The 21,445-nt window shown below is 62.6% G+C and overlaps 2 protein-coding genes across 4 annotated transcripts; one reads left to right on the top strand and one right to left on the bottom strand.

Annotated features, from left to right (window-relative positions):
* The first annotated feature begins 457 nt into the window (after positions 1 to 457).
* HMOX2 (heme oxygenase 2) lies at positions 458 to 15,738 on the top strand. Its single transcript, XM_084249512.1, has 6 exons — positions 458 to 491; positions 11,981 to 12,104; positions 13,465 to 13,582; positions 13,876 to 14,367; positions 15,026 to 15,152; positions 15,241 to 15,738. The coding sequence occupies exons 2-6, from the start codon at positions 12,019 to 12,021 to the stop codon at positions 15,366 to 15,368; spliced, it is 951 nt and encodes a 316-aa protein (XP_084105638.1). The 5' UTR covers positions 458 to 491; positions 11,981 to 12,018; the 3' UTR covers positions 15,369 to 15,738.
* An 836-nt stretch (positions 15,739 to 16,574) lies between these two features.
* CDIP1 (cell death inducing p53 target 1) lies at positions 16,575 to 18,713 on the bottom strand. 3 transcript variants are annotated; one of them, XM_084250668.1, is made up of 3 exons: positions 18,563 to 18,713; positions 17,868 to 18,141; positions 16,575 to 17,750 (listed from the first exon to the last, which is right to left on the bottom strand). In XM_084250668.1, exons 1-3 carry the CDS (start codon positions 18,696 to 18,698, stop codon positions 17,639 to 17,641), a joined length of 522 nt encoding a protein of 173 aa, XP_084106794.1. In that variant the 5' UTR covers positions 18,699 to 18,713; the 3' UTR covers positions 16,575 to 17,638. The 3 variants fall into 3 exon arrangements, with proteins under 3 accessions (XP_084106794.1, XP_084106796.1, XP_084106795.1); XM_084250670.1 differs by having other exon boundaries at positions 17,868 to 18,024; XM_084250669.1 differs by having other exon boundaries at positions 17,868 to 18,100; positions 18,573 to 18,713.
* Positions 18,714 to 21,445: the final 2,732 nt, after the last annotated feature.

Genomic DNA, 21,445 nt, shown 5'->3' with positions numbered 1-21,445 from the left:
CCCGCCCGCCGCCCTCACCTGCGGGTGCCGCGACGCGGGCCGGGACAGGTGCGCCCAGCCCTCCCCCCCCCCCCCCCCCCCGCACCGGCGCCGGAGGCCGCGTCGCTTTCCAGCTAGGCTGCCCCACACCGCGCGTACGCGGCTTTTCCACAACACGCTGCTTTCTCGCTCGAGCGAGGGAGCCGACCCTGCCTCCGAGCCCCGCGCCCCCGCGCCGGCCCCCACCCCAGGCCCCCCGGCCCCCGCCCCCCGCCCGCCCCGGAACACGAGCGCGGCCCCGTGCAGCGCGGGGCGTGGCCTCCGAGGGGCGTGTCCGGGGCGTGGTCTAGAGGCCCCGCCCCGCGCTGCGTGCGCACGTCGGGCCTCCCCGGAGCCCGCTCGGCTGCGGCGGCCGAGTTGCCGGGGGAGCCGCTGGCGGACGGACGCGCGCGCTGACGGGCGCTGACGCGCGCTGACGCGCGCTGACGGGCGGGCCGAGCGCGCCGCGGCCGGTGAGTGCTCGGGGGCCTCCGCGGCGGGGGGCGCCGGCCTGTGGGAGCGGGCGGCCGGGCGGCGGCGCCGGCGGCGGCGGGCCGGGCGGGGGGCGGCGGGGCGGGGCGGGGCGGGGGCGGCCGCCGGGCGGGGCCGGCCCGGCCCGCTGACCCGCGTCGCCCGGACGTGCCCTTGGGGCGGCCGTGGGCCCGGCGGGGTCGCCGCCCGCCGGCGTCCGCGCGTCCGGCCTGGGCCTCGGCCCCCACCCCCGGCCGTGCCGGGCTCGCCCCGCGCCGGCCCGGGAGGCGGCCCTGCGAGGCGGCCGGACCCGCAGCCGCCGCCGGGGGAAGGCGCGAGGTCAGATCCGGCCGCCGACGCGGGGCCGCTGCGGAGATTGGAGCCGGAGCCCGCGGCTCCCGCGCCTCCCGCCCCGCTCCCCGGCCGCAGAGGGGCGCCTGCGGGGCGGCCTCCTGCCGGCTCGGACCTGAGCGTGGACTAGAAATGTGACCCACACAACTTGGTGTTTTGCAGGGAGGGGAAAGGCGGGTGAGTCCGTGTTTAGTCATCAGCCCCCCCCGCCCCCAGCTCCGGCGCTCCCGGCCCGGCGTCTGCGGGTCCCTCGGTGCAGCCGGGAGATGCTGGCAGGGCAGCCCCTGAGCGGGGCTCGGCGGGAGCGGGACCCCGGGGCCCTGGGCGCGCGGCCATTGCGTGCCCTCGGCCGGCGGAGCGTGTGAAGAGGGAGTTCCGCGGGTCTCCACTGCCCGACGTGATCTGCCTTCGTCTGGCCAGTGCGGTGAGATGCCGGGAGCGCCGGCGTGAGCTGCTCTGCTCTCCGGGGATGCCAGCGCCCGGGAGGTGAATGACCCAAGGTGCCCGGCCTCTCGCGACTCCCTCGGCTCAGGCCTGTGCGCGGAGACGCGAAACAGGACAGGGGCCTCCCGGCTGTCTTGTTGTTTTTTTTAATTTCCTTTTAAAAGCTGACTCTCGGGCCTCCCCAGTGGTGCAGCGGTTGAGCGCTGGGTTGCGAAGCTGTCCGCGGCGTCTGCGGCGCCAGTTCGATCCCCGGCTGCTCCCCGGCCACCGGAGGAGGGTCCCACATGGCGCGCAGACCTCTCCTGCCGCCCGCTGCTCCCCTCAGCAGTGTCCTTCGGTCCTTCTGCCTGCTCTGCTCCCTGCTCTGGCTCTGGTGAATTCTCTCACCCTCCCGCGCTTCTGACTGTACCCAGTGCATATATAAACAAAACAAACAAACAAAACATGCCTCTATATAAAATAAATAAATAAAAGCTGACTCTCTTGTACATGGGGCGCTGGGCTGGCCGCCAGGATTGCACCGAAAGCCAGAATATCATTCCCCCAGGAGGGAGGACTCGTGAGCATTATCGTTGTGCATGTCTGGGTAAAAGTTAGAATTCAGGTCGCAGTTCCCTGGAGAGGAGAGAGATGAGAGGTTGTATATGTGGCAGCATCGTTGTTGACATTACAGACGGACTTTGTTATTTTTTTTTTTAATTTTTCTAGAGGCATGTTTTATTTATTTGTTTGTTTGTTTATACATGCACTGGGTACAGTCAGAAGCGCGGGAGGGTGAGAGAATTCACCAGAGCCAGAGCGGGGAGCAGAGCAGGCAGAAGGACCGAAGGACACTGCTGAGGGGAGCAGCGGGCGGCAGGAGAGGCCTGCGCGCCATGTGGGACTCTCCTGGCCGGGGAGCAGCCGGGGATCGATCCGGCGCAGCAGAGGCCGCGGTCAGCTTCGCAACCCAGGGCTCAACCGCTGCGCCACCTGGGAGGCCCTACAGATGGACTTTGAATGCAATCTTTCTTCCTGGTGGTAGAGCATTAGAAGGTCTGGGTCATGTCGTCCATATTCAACACAGTAAAGTTTTCTGCTTTTTAGCTTGTTATCTGTTAGGTTTGTGAGGAAACAGAATGAAAACTGTCTTTTACTGTCATCTGAAAAATTTCTCACAATATTTTTTCATTACTGAGCAGCCGAGCCATTACTGATTAATTCTTGCCAGCACTGAGAGAGAACCAGAGCAGTTAGCTGCTGACACTGATGCCTCTTTTTAAAGCTGGAAGATACTTCACTGTGGTCGCCACTCAGGTGTTCCCTGATAATGATCACTGTGTGGCTTCCTTTTCCACATTGACGCCATTTATTGACTCTAAGGTAGTCTCCCGTTATATGACATGTTTTCGAGCTAAGGAACATAGCTGATTTCACCAGAGGTTTTCTTTAAAATTCCAAATAAGTTAGACACACCGTGCTGAAATACAGCAGCCCCTAACCGATGGTCTGGTCTAACACTTTATCTGTATTTACAAAATACGCAGTTTCGTTTATTTAGTATTTTGCAAGAAATCCTTTCATAATGACATTGTCTTTGCATTTCCAAATGACAGCGTCACTGGAGAGAGCTGGAAGGTGTACAGCTCTTGTGAAGGGAGCCCAGTCACGAGCAGCCCGTCGGGGCTGCACCCCGCTTGTGAGCCACCTGAGATGGAGACGCGACTCTCTTGGGTGTCTGATGCCCTGCATCTGTGCTCAGACCTCACAGGGCAGTGTTCTGAACCCCACCTGGGCGTTCATGAAGCTCTTTTCAGTGAACAGGTTTTAATGTTGCTTTGATAGAATTTTATTAGGCTTTTAGCAAACATATTTCTCAGTGTGAATTTCTTTTAAGCAAATGTTTTTAAAGTTGTGTAATACTGTGTTGCATAACGGTTTACAGTATTCTACATGATTTAGAGGTGTAGCTTTATACCCCTTAAGCAGATATTTTAATAGTGGCCTAAGGGCTCTCTGTTCCACACTGGAGTAGGAATTACACTGGCGCCATGCTCCTGTGCTAGTGACAGATGTGGAGGAGAGCTCTCCAGATGTGCGCCTCAGTATCTCACTCTCAGGTCTGCAGCGACACTGACTCTGTTTGAATTCAAGAGGATTGAATTAAGCTAATCATAATTTTTTTTCTCCATAGCTATTCAACACTAGACAGTTTTGTTGTACATGTATCATCCAAATACATACAGATTAATTTATAATAGAGTGAAAAATGATTTGTTTCCCCCAAAAGGAATCTGTACTGATGTGTACTAATGTGTTTCTTAAATGTTTTAAGAAAAACATTTAAACCCTTTGAGCTGCGGTTTCTGTATCTGAAATGTGAGGACTTTAGAATCTTTGGTACCTTGGATGCTGCTTATTGATCTAAGGCAGATTTCCAAACCTTTCTGCTTTGCTAAGTTTGGCTTTGTGCCATGAGATCTGTGTTTTGTTTTGTTTTTTAAGATTTATTTATTTATGCATATAAGAGCTGGGGTACAGGCTAGAGAAGCGGTGGGGGTGGTGGTGGTGAGAGGATCACCAGAGACAGAGCTGGGAGCAGAACAGGCAGACTGACTGAAATCCGCTGCTGAGGGGAGCAGCGGGCGAGTCAGGAGAGGTCTGCTGCGCCATGTGGGTTTCTCTCTGGCTGGCCGGGGATGCTTTATAGTGTGGTGCTTAATCCTTTGCACCACCAGGGAGGCCGAGATCTGTGTTTTTAAAGTTTTCATGGTGGGCCTCCCCTGGTGGCACAGCGGTTGAGTGCTGGGCTGAGAAGCTGCCTGCAGCCCCTGCAGCACCGGTTCGATCCCTGGCCGCTGGGCGAGGGTCCCACATGGCACGCAGACCTTTCCTGCCGCCTGCTGCTCCCCTCAGCAGTGTACCTCGACAGTCTGCCTGCTCTGCTCTCCCCTTTGGCTCTGGTGAATTCTCTCACCCTCCCGCGCTTCTGACTGTACCCAGTGCTTGTATAAATAAATAAATCTTTAAAGAAAAAAAAAGTTTTCATGGTGATGCTTGTTGGGGGCCGCCCTTGCTGAAGCACAGGCTCACAGAGGGAGGGATTGGATGGGCAAGGAGGCAGAGCAGTGAGCGAGCAGGCGACATGCGGCCAGGGCGGCAGAGGAAGAAAGTAGGGGTTGTTGTCTGGCAGCAACTGCTGTCAGCAGAGGCTATAAAGACTCTTTAGCTAGACCGTTGTCTTTACTGCACAATTAGGGTTTATGCGGGGCTCCGCCTTGTGCTGGTGCTCTCTGTTATTCCAAGTCCAGAGCTTGGTGGGCCTCTTTGTGGTCACAGCCCATCCCATATGCGTCACAAATGTTTGCTGGTGACGATGTGGCATGTCTGTGGCCCACGTGGAGCCATCGCTCTCCCTAGGTTCCAGATCTCCATCATGGTGAGACCATGATGCCTTGCAGCAGAGAAACTTGTCACATGGAACTTCTCCAGGGTAGTCTGGAGGAGGGCAGGCCGTCGAAGGGAGAGAATTGGTGAGCCAGACTGAGTGTGGGCTGCGAACAGGGTCTAGATGTGGTGTTTGGAGATAGGTTCAGACTTCTTCGCTGCCTTGGTTTTCTGCGGGAAGACAAGGGGCCGGGCCTCTCCTTGCTTAGTAATAGCAGGAATCCCATTGGTTAGGAAACAGCTTTCAACACAGTGGTTCCTTTACCACACACTTGGCTTTTGTCAGCCTCAGCAAAATGTCCAGCTCGCTTTGTCAATGTCATGAATGTCCTGCTTTGCAACTTGTTATCTTTGCAGAAGGTCATACTAGTAGACCCAAAAGGGGAAAAGTAGGGTGACTAGCTGCTGTAGGTTGTGCCTTCTTGCTTTTGCGTTGACCTTTCCAGGCATGTGCCCTGATGATTTTATTGTTATTTTTTTTAAGATCCATCCATCTGTGCATACAAGAGCTGGGGTACAGGCCAGAGATGTGGGGGGTGAGAGGACTCACCAGAGACAGAGTGGGGAACACAACAGGCAGACCGACTGAAACACACTGCTGAGGGGAGCAGCGGGCGACACAGGAGAGGTCTGCTGTGCCCTGTGGGTAGCTCCCTGGCTGGCCGGGGATGCGGATTGCTTCATAGTGTGGTGCTTAACCCTTTGCGCCACCCGGGAGACCCCCCACCCCCGATGATTTTAAAGTCAACGTTCAAGTGCAGGTGCCTGAGGGAGGACAGAGACGCAGGGGTGTCTGTCCATTGGGCAAATATGAGCTGCCCTTCTGGTGGGCAGAGCATTGGTGCTGAGGGTGCCTGGACAACCGGCCCAGCCTTGCCCTGCTCACTCGGCATTCGTCGTCACGGGGAAGGTGCACGCCAGTCACATCCCTCAGCAGCTGTCTTCCTGTGATTGTCTTTCTGGAAGGGAGTATTCTGGGAGGTCAGGGAAGTGAAGAGCTGAGAAACAGAAGGCAGGAGAATGGGCACTGCACCGCCTGGCGAGGTAAAAGACAGGTGTAGGAAGAGAGGCAGGAAGGAGGCCAAGCAAAGAGGAAGCCCCCTTCCCTAGCGCAGGGGCTCACCGAAGCATGTGCCCGCAGAGAGAGGGAGTTCTTAGCCTGAATTCTGTGTCCCTGGTGAGCTGGGGACAGACCTGTGGTGGCTCAGGAAGGGCTTAGGCAACTTTTTTTTTTTTTTTTTTTTTGGTGGGACGCTCGCCAGCAACCGGGAACGAACCGGCGCTGCAGCCTCGCCGCCCAGCGCTCAACCGCTGCGCCACCAGGGGAGGCCCAGGCAACTTTTTTTTTTTTTTAATGTGATTGTCCTGGACAGTGTGTCCAAAGAATTCATCCGTTTCTCAGAGGAATTTTTAACCCCCCAAAGGCCAAGGATTGTTCCGACAGATGCTCTTTCTACCATCTTCAGAAGTGCAGGTCTCTGATTTTTAATTTCAGTTGAAGAGGTGTTTGGGCGGAAGACTGGAGACAGAAGGGAGGGTTGCTTTGTCAGCACGCACGCTCGCTGTCCGTGCGTGAGTGCTGTGCGGGCCACCGGCCCAGTGCCAGGGCCTGATGTGGTTCCCAGGAACCCGACAGCCGCGACACCTTCTATGACGAGTGGGTGAGGCTCTCAGGGTCCCTCTCAGGGACCTTTCAGTCCAGTGTGGCTGATACAGAGTTAGCTAGCTAGGCGGGAAGACACAGAAACCACGGGCAGTGTGGAAGGTCATGACAAGGTGTCAAAGAGGAGAGGGTGCTCTGACCCAGTCGCCAGCAGGCCTCCAGCCAGTCCGGGTCGAGTGGCAAATCCAAGGCCAGTTCCTCTCTGCTGTTTTGGACATCCAGGCCCAAGAGTCTGACTGTTCCAGAGCTGTGCCCCTGCGCACAGCACGCGCGGCGGGAAATGGAGGCCAGGAAGTGCATGTCCTAGTTCCCCTTGACCACGGCTGAGCGAGCTAGGCTGAGCTCAGAGCTCCTGAGGGCCCGGAGGAGCTGAGCCCGTCTCCTGCCGCCCCCACGCCCCTGTGTTGCCTCGTGTGTGGCTTCCATGTGGGTTGCTTTGGAAGAAGCACTGCGCCTGCCCATGGCGCCTGGAGCACGGGTGCCATGCCTCCCTCAGCCCGTGGGGACGGTGACAGCCGCCCTCCCCATCTTGTCTTCCTTTCCTGCCCTTTTTTTTTTTTTTTTTAAAAGATTTATTTTATTTATACAAGAGCTGGGGTATAGGCCAGATGTGCGGGAGGGTGAGAGGATTCACCAGAGCCGGAGCAGGGAACAGAACAGGCAGACTGACGAAATACTCTGCTGAGGGGAGCAGAGGGTGAGACAGGAGAGGTCTGCGCGCCATGTGGGTTGCTCCAAGGTTGGCGGGGATCGAACCGGCGCTGCAGAGGCTGCAGACAGCTTCACAGCGCTGCGCCCAGCCGCCTGTGCCACCAGGGAGGCCCTCTTTTATTTATTTATTTTTTAAAAGATTGATTTATTTATGCACACAAGAGCTGGGGTACAGGCCAGAGATGCAGGACATGAGAGGATTGACCAGAGACGGAGTGGGAAGCAGAACAGGCAGATCTACTGAAATACACTGCTGAGGGGAGCCGCGGGGAAACAGGAGTGGGCCTGCCTCGCCATATGGGTAGCTCCCTGGCCAGGGATCAAACTCGTGCTGCAGCGGCTACAGATAGCTTCATAGGTTGCGTCTTAACCCCTTGTGCCACCAGGGAGGCCCCTGCCTTTTTTCTTGAAGTTACTCATTCATTATTGCCTGGCCATGGTAGGCCACATTAGCCACGATGTTCTGGGCTATTTCGGTTTTGATGGTGATTAATAGAGACCATGATGTTTGAACAGTTTGCCCTCCTGGGAAGTAGAGTCCCCACTTCTCGGATCTTTAATTCATGTAGTGTGTGGGGACTGCCTCATGGAGTGTTTATAGTGGCAAGCTGTTTTTCTCTTTTCAGTGAATTGTGATCGCTGGAGCATTTTGTGCCCAGGCCCCCCCCCCCCCCCCCGCATAATGATAACCTAATGCTTTGGTGTATTTGCTCCGAATTGTGTTTGGAGGCCGGATGTGGCTTGTTACAGTACTGTCCGGCTCTTGCCCTCGTGGGGTCAACCCTCTCCTTAGAGCAACAAACATGAAGAGAATGTTCGAGCTGCTCCAAAACCTTCTCTAAGTAAAGGGCCTCAGAGCGCCTCCCGTCAGGAAGTGGTGTGGCTGGTGTCCTTGGAGGAGTGCTGGCGAGCTTTTGTTAGCTTGACTGGGTCTGTGGAAAGACAGCATGTGTACTCTTACACATTCAAAGTGAGAAATAGGATACAATTTGGGGGCCTCCTTGGGGTCTGGGGGTTGAGTCTCAGCGCTGTCACCCCTGCAGCTTGAGTTTGAGCCCCAGCCAGGGAGTGACTCTCATAGGACACAGCAGACCTCTCCTGTCTCCCCGCTGCTCCCCTCAGCCATGTATTTCAGTAGATCTCCCTGTTCTGCTCCCCACCCTGTCTCTGGTGGATCCTCTCACCACCCCCCACCTCTGGCCTGCACCCCAGTTCCTCTGTGCAAAAATAAATGAATTTTCAAAATGAGAAATAGGAGACCCCTGTAGATAGACCTAAGCCTCTGCCTGTGGAGGTGCTAACCTCCCAAGAAATTTATGTTGCGCCCTTTCTCTTCCTCTTGCCATCAGCAGCCTTTGGTGATCTCTGAAAATGGTTTGCACTTTGACCCGGAAAACCCTGTAGAATCGTGCAAATCAGGAGGTCCGCACAAATCAAGAGGTCTCATGTGCATTTTTTTTTTTTAATTTTTTTTTTTTTTTTTTTTATAGAGGCATGCTTTTATTTATTTGTTTGCTGGTTTGTTTGTTTGTTTTGTTTATACATGCACTGGGTACAGTCAGAAGCGCGGGAGGGTGAGAGAATTCACCAGAGCCAGAGCGGGGAGCAGAGCAGGCAGAAGGACCGAAGTACACTGCTGAGGGGAGCAGCGGGCGGCAGGAGAGGTCTGCACGCCATGTGGGACCCTCCTCTGGTGGCCGGGGAGCAGCCGGGGATCGAACCGGCGCCGCAGAGGCCGCGCGCAGTTTCGCAACCCAGCGCTCAACCGCTGCGCCACCGGGGAGGCCCTCGTGTGCATTTTGAGAACACTCCTGAAGCTGCCGTCACGGGCGTGCGCGCCGCTGGCCCCGCAGGCAGTCTCTGCCCGCAGTTTGTCCGCTCGTCACAGTGGGGGTGCTGGTAGGGGCGTCCAGGCCCACAGTGGGGCCTGATGCAGTGTCGGTGGCCCGGAGAGAGCTGAAGTTTTACTGCATGCGCTTAAAGGGCAGAGAAATCCGGAACCTCGGGGCTGCAGACCTTGGCCCTTGAGCTCCAGGGGAGCAGAGAGCGCCCCCCTCCCAGGCATCTCAGCGTGCGGTGCACTCTCCTGCCCGCCGCGGCGGTCCCCACTGAGCAGGAGCAGAGGGAGGCTGTGCCAGAAGACGAGGTTGCACGGGAGCAAGCCACCCCAGAAGACAGTGCAGGAGCAAGTGCAGCCCCGGGTGAGGGGAGTAGACGCGGGACCAGAAGTGAGCTGCCCTCCGCCCTGCCACCCGCCGAGCAGCGCGAGCCCCGCCGGGCGGTCTGTTTCTAGTGGTTGCTATGGAGAGGGGGCTGTGGAGATGTGTGAGTCCCATTGTGACCTGCCCTGGGTGCAGAGTCCTGGACCCCTGTCTCACTGTGGGGGCTGGCGGGCGCAGGGCGCAGCCTTCCTGCGCGCACCTCGTGGGGGCGGGGCGGGATGCGGCCTCTCCTCGGCCCATCTGTCTCAGACCTCGGCCTGCCTCGCCTGGCAGCAGAGCTGTGCTCCCAGGGAGCCGCCCCCTGTTGCTGGGCAGCCTGAGCACGCAGGTGAGCGGTGTGGGGGCAGCGGCATCCTGAGCCTGAGCCTTTCCTGCTCGGCCTTCACGCGCGAGTCCGCCGTCTGGACACCCTCCCCTGCGCCCCGAGCGCCGCGGCCTGTGCGGGTCTCTGGCGAAGCCGGGGACGCGGTGCCGCGGGGGCTGCGGGAGGGGTCCCCAGGTGTTCCAGGTTGATTGTTAGCCCTGAATGCCCTCCGTCCCGGGCTTTTCCCCCGTCGGCGAGACGGCGATCAGCCTGCTGGGCCGGGCCTGTCAGGCGTCCGCCTGGGTGCTTCGTTCTGCTGAGGTGGGTGGACCCGCGGGCCTCTGCCCCGCAGAGCGCCTGTTTGTAGGGAAGAAAGCCCCTGGCAGCCAAGTGCACGGCTGGGTTTTCCCAAACGAAGATTCAGCAGAAGCGTCTCCGTCACCCGCTCTCGGCCCCCGGCAGCAGTGGCCGTGGGAGAGGCTGTGCCCGAGCGGGGGTGAGAGTGGCGCTCGCGGGCAGGCGGCTCTGCACTCGGAAGGCTTTTGCTTGATGCTCCCCTGGGGTGGCATCCAGGGCCTTTCTCAGCATGTTTTCTTTGAACTGGCCTTGCGGGACGTGTGACGCGTAGGCTCTGTGCTCAGGGGACCCTGGTCCGATCACACAGAATCCAGTCAGGGCTCAGCCCGCCCCCACCGGGTCTCGATCCTGAGATCGTGCCCCGGGACCCACGCTGGAGGAGCAGCTTTTCAGAGGGCGAGGGGCACTCTTCCTGTCCTCGTGAGCGCCGCTGCTCATGGCTCGGCATCTAGAGGGGCAGTGACCAGGCCGCAAGAGTGGACTCTGCTTCCCGGCCCGGGCTGCGAGGGCTGCACGTGCTCCCGGGACTGCCCGTCCCGTCCCCACCCGTCCCCACCCGCCACCTGGCCGCCCTCCGCGTGGCGCGCCCTGGCCTGCTGATCCAGGCCGACAAGCCAGCGTGTCTGGCCTTCGGTGCGTCGTCAGTAAATTCTGTTTCGAGTTTAGGAAACTGTTGGAGCAGCAGGACAGAAAGTACTTGTCGCTGCGCTTTTTTTAACCGTGTTGTTGACATTACGCGCTAGACCGTGGCCGGCCTCCTGCCTTTTTTCCTTCCGAGAGTTTTCTGCCCAACAGGTGTTAAGAACCTGTTTATTCCAAGTGCCGGGCGGCAGCAGTGAGGCCAGCAACTGTGGCCCTGCGCGCTCGGAGCCCCCGGGGGGGTCTCGCGGGACAGGGAGGAAGGGCGGGTGGGGGTGGGGGCGCGCCCGAGGAGAGACGGGCACAGAGTGCTGTGGGGACAAGCCAGGCCCAGGCCGCGGTGGCCCTGTGCAGGCGCCTCCCTGTCCACTCCCGTTGCTGAGAGAAGCAGAAGGCCTCGTGCTGGAGCAACGCTGCACCCCAAGAGGGCAGGGCTGGGGTGTCCTCGCGCCCAGTCACTGTTGGCAGCAGCACGTCACCGCAGCTGTCCCGGGAGCCGGCTGGGCGCGTGTCCTCAGCCCGACCAGAGGCACCCACCACCGGCCCGACACACGGGCCGTGTTTATCCCCACGGGGCGTGAAAAGTGGCCGTTGGGGTTATTTTCTTCTTGATCGCGCTCGGAGACCGCGCCTCGACTTCCTGTCCCGCTCCACCCCCGTTTCTGCTGCGTGTAGGAGACGCAGCCGGGCGGCCCTGGTGGAGGTCGAGGGGGGCTCTACCCGGGCTGGCTTGGGCCCCGCGTCGTCACTCTGCCACTGCGAGTTCCTGCAGGAGTTGTGGAGCGCCCAGCGGCGGCTCAGCCCAGGCAGCAGGAACTGACGAGGCGACGCGCCGTCTCCCTGGCCTGCGGGAGTGTGGGGGGGGGCAGTGTGCTGGCGCGGCCAGGCCCGGCTCTGCGGACTCGGGGAGCACCCGGCGGGCCGTGGGTGAGGTGCCCCCGAGACAGTGGGCCTGGCCTGCGGCGCCGCTGTTCGTCGTTAAGCTTTACTCATGATGGTTCTGTTGCCGTTTGCTTCCGATCACTGTCTTAGGAGAATTTCAGGTGGGAAAGTTACAGAACAGGAGACGCCCGTGTGCCTTTGCTCCGGGTCTCTCCACACGCGGCACGCTCTGCACGCGCACAGCAGCCGGTCGCGCGCCCCTCCCGTGCCTCAGGGGTGTCCGGGGGCAGCGGCCTTCTCCCCTCCCTCGCCACCAGCCTTGGCGGGTGCCTCCACCGTCCTCCTGCCAACGTTTGTCCTAGCAGACGCGGTCGCCGCAGCGGCAGAGCTTCGCTAGGGAAAGCGCTCCCGAGGCACGTGGGCGACGTCCCCTTGGTGACTGATGAGGCGGCCGCCGTGGCCACCGCGTCACCGGGTCCTCTGTCTCCGCAGACCAGAGGCGAGAGCTGTAGGAGTCGCACCCGGCGGCCATGTCGGCAGAACTGGAGGCCCCGGATGGGGTGGACGAGTCGGAGAGAAAGAGCCCTGGGACCCCCGGAAAGGAAAACCACGCCAGGTGAGCCATCGGGACGCGCTGTCCGCCGGGGCCGGGCCGTGACCAGGACGCGGGGTGCGGTCAGCGTGTCCCGGAGGACCCCGGGCAGCGGCTGCAGTGGCAGGGACAGCACCCGCACCCTCCTGCTCAGGGCTGCCCCCAAGGTCTTGCCCCAGGAGCTGGGCAGGCAGGCGCGGGGCTGCTGAGCACCAGGACTTGATCTTTGTCGTCTTAAAACCCTCAGGATTTGGGCGCGTGGGTGTGAGTGACAGCAGGAGGCAAAGCTGAGACCTTTTTTTTTTTAAAGATTTATTTATTTATTTATACATGCACTGGGTACAGTCAGAAGCGCGGGAGGGTGAGAGAATTCACCAGAGCCAGAGCGGGGAGCAGAGCAGGCAGAAGGACCGAAGGACACTGCTGAGGGGAGCAGCGGGCGGCAGGAGAGGTCTGCGCGCCATGTGGGACCCTCCTCCGGGGGCCGGGGAGCAGCCGGGGATCGAACCGGCGCCGCAGAGGCTGCGGGCAGCTTCGCAACCCAGCGCTCAACCGCTGCGCCACCGGGGAGGCCCCAAAGCTGACACCTTTTCTCGTGTCCCTGCCCCTGGGATGTTGACCCAAGGGGCTTTTCTTTGCGGGGAGGGGCCGGCTTCTCAGGCTCCCAGGGCCTCTGCATTGCCACGCTCCGTCTCTTGTGGAAGTCCTGCCATTGCAGAGCTTTTTTTTTGGTAATATCTTGAAATAATTGCTAATTGTAAACCTAAGCACCAGGGTGACAGGAGCCGGCCTTCTGAAGAAGCCCGCAAGCCTGGGGGGCTCTAGGGGTGGGTCTGGACACAGCACCAAAGCCCGGGGTCTGCCTGCAGGTGGTGTCTCGGCCTGGGCCCGCTCTGGCCCGTGGACGCCGTCACGTCACGCAGACCCGGGCCCTGGCTCCACCAGGCCGGCCCTGTCTCATTCTCACCCTCCCCTGCTGGGCCTCCCACAGGTCCAGGGGCTGTGGGGCCAGGTGGGAGGGGACAGCGCGGCCCTCCTGGGGACCCACAGTCCCTCAACAACTGCTCGGAGTCCCTAGGCCGGCTTTCCTTGGGGCAGCCGGTGGGTGCTGTGGGGGTTAGAGGTGTCCGTCTCCTCAGACGCCGGGCGGCCAGGGGCGTGAAGCGGCGGGCGTTCGGGTGGTTGAGACGCGCGGCCAGGGTGGCGAGTCGGCCGGTCAGCCTGTGTCCCACGTCCTGAGGCAGACTCGGCCGCCCTCCCCACGCCCCCGGATGACCTGTGCCCACGAGGGCCTGGCTTCTGGCAGCCTCTGCCTCCAGCTCAGCCAGCGTCACCCGGAGCCAGGAAGGCTGATTCTCTCTCTCACACGTCCGTGTCCCCGCAGGATGGCTGACCTCTCGGAGCTCCTGAAGGAGGGGACCAAGGAAGCACACGACCGGGCAGAAAACACCCAGTTTGTGAAGGACTTCTTGAAAGGCAACATCAGGAGGGAGCTGTTTAAGGTTTGTGCCCGTGGTCGTGAGCAGGGTCGGGTCGGGGCCGAGTCCCACGGGGAAGTCTCTCTTGAGCTGCACCGGGGAGAAGTCGGGCCTCCCCGCAACCCCTTCTCGACGTCACGCCGTGGGTCTCCCGGCTGGAGAGCAGTGACGTGGGGAAGCGGCCGCCCGCGTCCCGCCTCGTCTCGCCGCGCGCGTCCTGTGCAGAAACGGGCCGGCGGGTAGGAGGGCGGCGCGGCCCGAGCCGGGCGCTGCAGGCCCACAGCTGTCGCCGTCTCCCCGCCCCCGCCCCCCGACAGCTGGCCACCGCCGCGCTTTACTTCACCTACTCGGCCCTGGAGGAGGAAATGAGCCGCAACAAAGACCACCCCGCCTTCGCCCCCTTGTACTTCCCCCTGGAGCTGCACCGCAAGGAGGCGCTGGTCAAGGACATGGAGTATTTCTTTGGCGAGGGCTGGGAGACGCGCGTGCAGTGCTCCGAGGCTGCCCGCAAGTACGTGGAGCGGATCCACTACGTGGGGCAGAACGCGCCGGAGCTGCTGGTGGCCCACGCCTACACCCGCTACATGGGGGACCTGTCCGGGGGCCAGGTGCTGAAGAAGGTGGCCCAGCGGGCCCTGAAACTCCCCAGCACGGGGGAGGGGACCCAGTTCTACCTGTTTGAGAACATAGACAATGCCCAGCAGTTCAAGCAGCTCTACCGGGCCAGGATGAACGCGCTGGACCTGAGCCCGAAGACCAGAGAGAAGATCGTGGAGGAGGCCAACAAGGCCTTTGAGCACAACATGCAGGTACAGGCGGGGCTGCGGCCGGGAGCGGTTAGGAGAGCGCGGGCGCCTCAGATGGGCGCCAGGAGGGCTCTGCCCTGCCCGACAGCTCGTCTGAGGGCTTGGGGAAGGGCAGCGCCTCCGGCATGGGACGGGGGCGGGGAGAATGGACCCTGTGCTCGCCGCGGGCTTCTGGTCCTCGGGATCGGGTCGCTAGCAAGGGTTGCCCCGTGACGTCCTGCTCGCTCGGTTCAGGGATGAGGACGGGAGTGAGTCCTTTACAAGCCGCCTCTGGAGGGACCGAGCCTGGAGGACCCGCCTGCCCCCGGCACCCGTGGCCGCAGGGAGTGAAGCCCTGGCTCCCCGCGGGCCTGGCTCGTGGCAGCAGAGCCGAGGGCCCTCAGTGGGCCGGCCCCACCTCCCTCGCAGCCCTTCCCCTCCGGCTGGAAGTGCCTCAGGGGGCTGGGGGCAGCGTTTTGCCATCTCCTGTCAGTGCCCTGCTGGTGTGTTGTGGGCTCTGTCTGGTCTGCACGGAAGGCTCAGCGCAGGCATTGCCACGGCTCCCGGGCCCGGGCTGCCACCGTGCGGCTCGTGCTCCCGGGCCAGTGGCTTCGGCCCCTCTGCGTGGGGGGAGTGTTTCTCTGACGGGCCGCCCAGTGATGGCTGCTGGTGCTCTCTGTAGATCTTCAATGAACTGGACCAGGCTGGCTCCTTGCTGGCCAAGGAGGCCGTGGAGGATGGACTCCCCGTGCATGATGGGAAAGGAGATGTGCGCAAATGCCCCTACTACACCGCTAAACAAGACAAAGGTAGGTCTTGCCTGTCCCACGCTCCCGCCTGGGGCCGGCTCGTCAGCCTCTCCCGCTGAGGCCGCGTCCTGTTGGTGCTGCCGTGCAGGTGCCCTGGAGGGCAGCGGATGCCCCTTTGGAATGGCCCTGGCTATGCTGAGCAAGTCCAGTCTCCAGTTTGTTCTGGCCACCAGTGTGGCCCTGGCCGCCGGCTTTCTGGCCTGGTACTACATGTGATGGACTCGCCGCCCCACACGGGCCCGCCCCACCTCCGCTGGACCGAGGGCCACCGCGGGGGACTTTCAGACGCGGGGTCTGACACAAGCAGCAACCAATAAAGCCAGACGCTAACGTCTCTGCCTGTCACTGTCCTCTCTGCGGGCAGATGCTGAGCTGGGCGCAAGCCCGGCCTCTCTGCAGCCCCCCCCGCCTCCAGCCGTGGCACTGGGGACAGCCTGCTGGCCTGAACCCCTGGCACCGGCTCTGCTCCTGGAGCACCCACGCCTCCACCCCCAGGCCCACTTGCTGCAATCGTGTGGTGTCGTGTCTGTCCCCTCCCCGGGCACGGAGCAGCCTGCGAGCTCAGGTTGTGGTGGCTCTGCGGGAGGGCGGGGCGGGGCGCCTTGCTTCAGAGGCCCTGGGAACGCCGGCCTGGCAGCCAGAAGCCCCCAAGGATCTGTTCTGACCCGTGTAAACGCTACGGCGTTCAATAAAGAGGACTCTGGCGGCCGCCCACCGCCTTCCCGGCGTGGTGTCCCCTTCACGCCGCCCTGGCAGCCTCGCCCGTCCTCGTGCCCCACGGGCCGCGGTCTCCTTGCCGCAGCCCTGCCCTCCCAGCTCATCCGCCCTGTGGCTTCCTGACTCTCGGAAGGGCTTTGCACCCAGTGTGGATAAAAAGCACATGCTCGCGTAACACTGCAAAGTCTGAGAGAGAAATGTGAACCCAAGTTGTTTTTATTAATAGGGCTCTGTTAGCTGTCCCGGATCCTGGGATCTGCCCGGTGGAGCAGCTGCCGGGGTGGGGGCCGAGCCAGCCCAGAACCTGCGAGCCCAGGCTGCTGTTCCCCTTCCCTGTCACCTTCAGACCGGAAGCCTTGGGAGCGAGGGTGGCTCTGCCTCTCTCAGGGGAGCAAGGGTGCCCACCTGCAGGCTGGCTGATCCTGGGCTCCCGCTGGGCGCTTCAGCTTGAAGATCCCGCGGGCGGCCGCTCTGGCGTGGGGGGTGTCGCTCGAGGACACTCCCCAGCACTGTGGAGCCGACTGCCCGTGCCCACGTCACGGCTGGGGCTGTCCACACTGGGCTGACTTGCTCTCACTGGGTTCTCAAAGGTCAGCATGGCCCTGGGCAGTCTGGACTGCGTGAGCACCGAGACCCTAAAGATGTACCCCACTGCTCTTGGACTACCTGCAGACCCCCCTCCCCCAAAGAAGGAAGCCAGGCAAGTGAGTGGAGGCCCAGGCAGGGGGGTGAAAGGGCCAATTTAATGAGAAACTACAAACGGAGACCAGCCACGATTCACAGTGTAGGGAGGCCATGCAGTGGCAGTGCGAGACCAGGAGGGGGCAGCAGCAGGGTTCAGCGGGCCGCGTGGGCAGGTTCACAAGACAGACCCTCAGGAGACAGTGGGCTCAGGCCCGGGCAGGGCTGGTGTCCCCTAGGGGGCTGCCATGGCTCGGGGCTACATCTTCCGGTCCCCTGGCCACAGCTGCTCCTGCTGCTGAGCGGGAGGGGACCAAGGCGAGCCCACGGCACCGGGAGCCGGCCTTCCCCACCGGGCAGCAGGAACCTAGTGTGGCAGAGGGCGAGGCTCCTGGGCATTAGTTCCAGCCCCAACGAGGACGGGTGCACAGAGGTGTGGGCCGGAACAGGCGCTGGCGGGGGGAGAGGCAAGTTCCTTTGTGGCAAGCGCGGCCCGATCCCTTACCCAGTGACCTGTGGGTATGCTGCCCTCTCTACCTTATCTCAGGTGGCTCCTGGGCATAAGGTGTGGAGTTCCTGAGAGTTCTGAGGGCCAAAGCCATGCCTTCTGACCCACCACTAGTGCCCTGCAAACACACCTAGGCCGCGTGGCCCTGTCCTGCTTGGGTCCATTCCCTGCCCTCGGTCCAGCAGATCAGAAACGACTGGCTACAGGCCCCAGGCCTAGGGAACCCACTACTGCTCCATCTGCTTTTGGTCCAGGGAGTCAGGACCGAACCTGCCCCTGGTATGGAAACGAAGGCCACCGTGCGAGGCGCCCCTTCCCAGCTTGTCCTCCTGGCCACGCCACCCGCAGCAGCCACACGTGCTTGGCGCCGTCCCGCCACCTGCGCGCCCCTGGCCTTCCATCCAACAGAATCTTTTGCCGAAAGAGTCAGATGCTCAGGGTAGGGCGAGTTGAAGAGGACAAGACGTCCAGGGGGCTGGTGGGACAGCTTCCGCCCCCAAGTGGGAGTGGGGAGGCGCCACTGAGTGCGGGGAGCAAAGCACGGGGGGCGGGTGGACAGCGGGAGTCCGTCCCAGCTCCGTCAGCACAGGCGCTTGTACGTGTAGATGTAGGCTTTGCAGCTGGGGCACGTGTGCGTCACGTCCTTGAAGTCGTTGATGAGGCAGGGGATCAAGCAGCAGCCCAGGTCACACCTGAAGCAGACGGAGAGAGGTGGGCAGGCCTGAAGGGGCCGGGCACCCAGGCCCACTCCAGCTTGGTGTGGGAGGCCCGGTCCCCCACTCCCTGCCCCAGGGGCGCCCGCCACCTACCCCATGAAGCAGCAGAAAAAGCCCAGCACGAAGTTCATCAGGCCGATCTCATAGGAGATTTTGGTGGTGATGGCCTGCTGGCAGTGGGGGCACACGGTCTGCACGGGGGCACCCTCGAAGATCTCTCCCTGCAGCACTGTCACTGTGGTGGCAGCCCCTGAAGGGACCAGGACTGTGGCCGTGTGGCCCCCAGGGCCTGGGTAGGGCCCCGGCGGGTAGGGCCCCGGCGGGTAGTAGCCCATGGGCGGGTGGGGGCCTGGGGGAGGGTAGAAACCTGGAGCACAAAAGACAGAGCAGACAGGTCACGCTGGCTGGCCAACGCCCCGCACGAAGCCCCATGGCCCCCACCCCCAAGCTGCAGGTGAGGTGTGGGAGCCGGGCCTTGGGCCTAGATGACCGTCCACATCCCGCCTGCCCTCCTGGAGGGTGTGGCGAGAGCAGGGCGCGGCGAGAGCCGGGCGCCATCCCTCCCTCTGTCGAGGACATGCCAGGGCTGGGCTGTGTCGGTCGCTGACGCACAGGGCCGCCACCTGCGCTGTGCGTGAGCCCTTCTCTGGGCAGAGCTGTCCCTCGGGGAGCTGCCGGGTGAGCAGGAGCCCAGGCTCCCCAGGGATGGGCCCCTGGCAGGGAGACATCTGCCCAGGCCTCCCGCCCCGTCCCCATCAGCCCGCACCCCGGGGCCCTGCCCCACTCACCTGGAGGCACGTAGGTGCCATCTGCATTCACATGTGGGGGGATGAAGCCAGGCTGGGGCACTGGGTGACCCGGCGGCTCGTAGGGCGGGGGGCCGATGTCTGCGGGAGGCAGAGACATGCCCGGGGGGGGCTGCATCACGGCTGGGGAGGAGCGGCCTGGACAGAGAGGCAGGAAGAGGCGGCTCAGGGCCCAGCTGCAGCGGGAGGGCTGGAGGGAGGGCGCTTCACACCGAGGCCTACCTGGGGTGGATGGGGCTCCGCTTTTTTCCTCCAGAAGGGGGGCTGTGGGGCCCCCAGGATAGGGAGGGGGAGGCTCATTCGACGACATGGTCCCTGTCTCCGTGGACCTGAAGGAAAGCCCAGACGTCAGCTCGGCCCCCAGCCCCCCCTCACCGAGGGGCTGCACAAGGCAGGTGACAGCCTCAGCACTGCAGGCGCCGTGTACACAGGGCCCCCTGCCTCGGTCCCCTCCGTGCCGCCCCCAAGCCGGTGGCCAGCGTCCTGGCAGAGTGGTCCGGGGATGCCCCACCCCGGCTGCGGGCAGCTCATGCAAAGCTACCCCCGCAGCTGCGCCCCCACTTCCTGTCAGAGGGCAGCCCTGGGAGGGAGGAAGGACACCCCGCAGGCCAGTCTGGGTGCGGGTCCTGTCTTCCCCTCCCGGTGGGAGCTGGGCCAGCGTGACCCACTTGTGCGGGGACCGGGGGAAACTTTACCTCAAACCCCAGGTGCTCCGGAGGCGGCAGGGGAGGGTCCTGGCACTGCCGGGGGACACCAGCGCCCGGGAGCTGAGGGGGTGGACGGGCCGCGCCCTCAGCTGGGCGGGCGGAACCTGGGCGCCCGTCCCCACCCCACCCTCTCCCGTCCAGGCGCCCACTCAGAACCACCCCACGCCTGCTCCGCGAGTCCCGGCGCGCCCCGACTGTCTGCTCCCCCCAGGCCCCCGCCGGCCCCCCTCTCCGTGGCGCTTGGGAAGGGGGTGCCGTGAGCGGGGCTGAAAAGCCGTTACGCTCTGAAGCGGGGCTCAGTTTGCTTTTCAAAAACAAAGTAAAATGATGTAAACTCAAAAAAGAAAAGCAAAGCCGCGGGGGTGCAGACAGCGCCCGCCCCTGTGGGTCCCAGCCGCGCGGAACCCCGTGAGAACTCAGGCAAGGAGGAACTTTGCAAGTATTTATTCACGCGACGCCGCCCTCCCGCCACGCGAGCGCCCCTGCTCACACCGCGCGCCCCAACAGCTGCCGCGGCGCCGCCCCGGCCTGAGCCCGACCGGCCCGCGCGGGGAGGCCGGCGGGGCGCTGGAGACCGGCAGCGCCGACACCCCGACACCCCGTGTGCAGCCCGCGCCGCCGTCCTTGGGAGGTCCCGCATCATCGAGGAGCAGGAGCAGGTGCAGCGCAGTGGCCGATCCAAGAGTTTTCAAAATTGTTAACCCTTTGCACTCCGAACCATTTTACGGTATTTTAATTTCTTGTGCCATTTCAAGATAAAGCTTCAGGGAAACATGCATGTCTCAGCACGTTGCGTTGAAATAACCTCAATTCCCCGTAATCACTAATAAAGTGCAATGTCCCCTCTGAGAGGGCAGAGCGGAGTGCAAAGGGCTAATTTTCTTTTGACGCTTAATTTTTTTTTAAAGATTTATTTATTTATACAAGCACTGGGTACAGTCAGAAGCGCGGGAGGGTGAGAGAATTCACCAGAGCCAGAGCGGGGAGCAGAGCAGGCGGAAGGACCGAAGGACACTGCTGAGGGGAGCAGCGGGCGGCAGGAGAGGTCTGCGCGCCATGTGGGATCCTCCTCCGGTGGCCGGGGAGCAGCCGGGGATCGAACCGGCGCCGCAGAGACTGAGGGCAGCTTCGCAACCCAGCGCTCAACAGCTGCGCCCCCGGGGAGGCCCTTGAAGCTTAATTTTATCACCAGCAACCAGCGCAGGGCCGGGTTGCTGCCAGCCGTGGGCGAGGCAGCGGCTCCGTCTCTGCCAGCAGGTGGGTGACTCTGTTCCTTCGCAAGAAACGGCCAAGGCCCGAAGCCTGAGTAACGCGGTGACTGACAGGAGAAGCCCGCTCGGTGCTCCCCTGCGCCAGGCCCCGGGGGTGGGGGGGACGCGAGACCCCCATGACAGCGAGGAGCCGAGGCTGGCGCCACCACACGCTGGGCTGCAGCAGGCGCCCCGGCAGGCTGTCCCCGCACAGCAGGGGGGCACCCCCCGAGAGGGTCTGGGGGCTGCCAGTCCATGCTTTCCTCCAGCACAGCCCCCGGGGCGGGCGCCAAGGTCAGGCCTCTTTCTAGAAGCCCGAGATGTTTGGTTTTTGTTCTCCATGGTGGCGGCGCGGGGAGCTGCAGGGGGGGCGCTGCCTGGGCCCGTGACTGCGTTTACCGCCGCCCGCGCGCGCAGACGGACGTGTGAGCAGCCGCCCAGTCAGTCAAGCAGAGGCGGTAAAGCTCCAGCTCAGGCACTCGCGGGCACATGTCGCTGCCACTACGGGACGGAGGCGCGTGGGGACCCCGAGTGATCGGGCCTGCGGGGCTCACCCAGCTCCCAGCGGGAGAACACAACAGCCGCCACAGCCTCTGGCAGGGTCTGGCCCCGCAGCAGCGGGGTCCTGTGTATGCTCCCCCCCCCCAGCCCCAGCAGAGCTCGGTCACGCGCAGCCAAGGTGAAGCCGCTTGCTCTGGGCCTCCTCAGGTGACTTTCTGGAAGGAAGACAGGCCGCCAGCCCTCCTCGGGGCCCCCTCCCTTCCAGGGCCTGCCTGGAGTTCCCCAGTCTGGGAGGCCCCGGGGAGGCGCCGCCCACAGACCCTGGTGACAGCTGCGGGGTCACGTTCCCTGCTCCCCAGAGCCCTCCCCGAGGCACTTTCCGCCCCAGGAACCACGGCGCCGGGACG

The sequence above is a fragment of the Talpa europaea genome (assembly GCF_964194135.1).
Source record: "Talpa europaea genome assembly, chromosome: 12".
Taxonomy (NCBI): Eukaryota; Metazoa; Chordata; class Mammalia; order Eulipotyphla; family Talpidae; genus Talpa; species Talpa europaea.
This window is presented reverse-complemented; position numbering and strand designations above follow the sequence as displayed.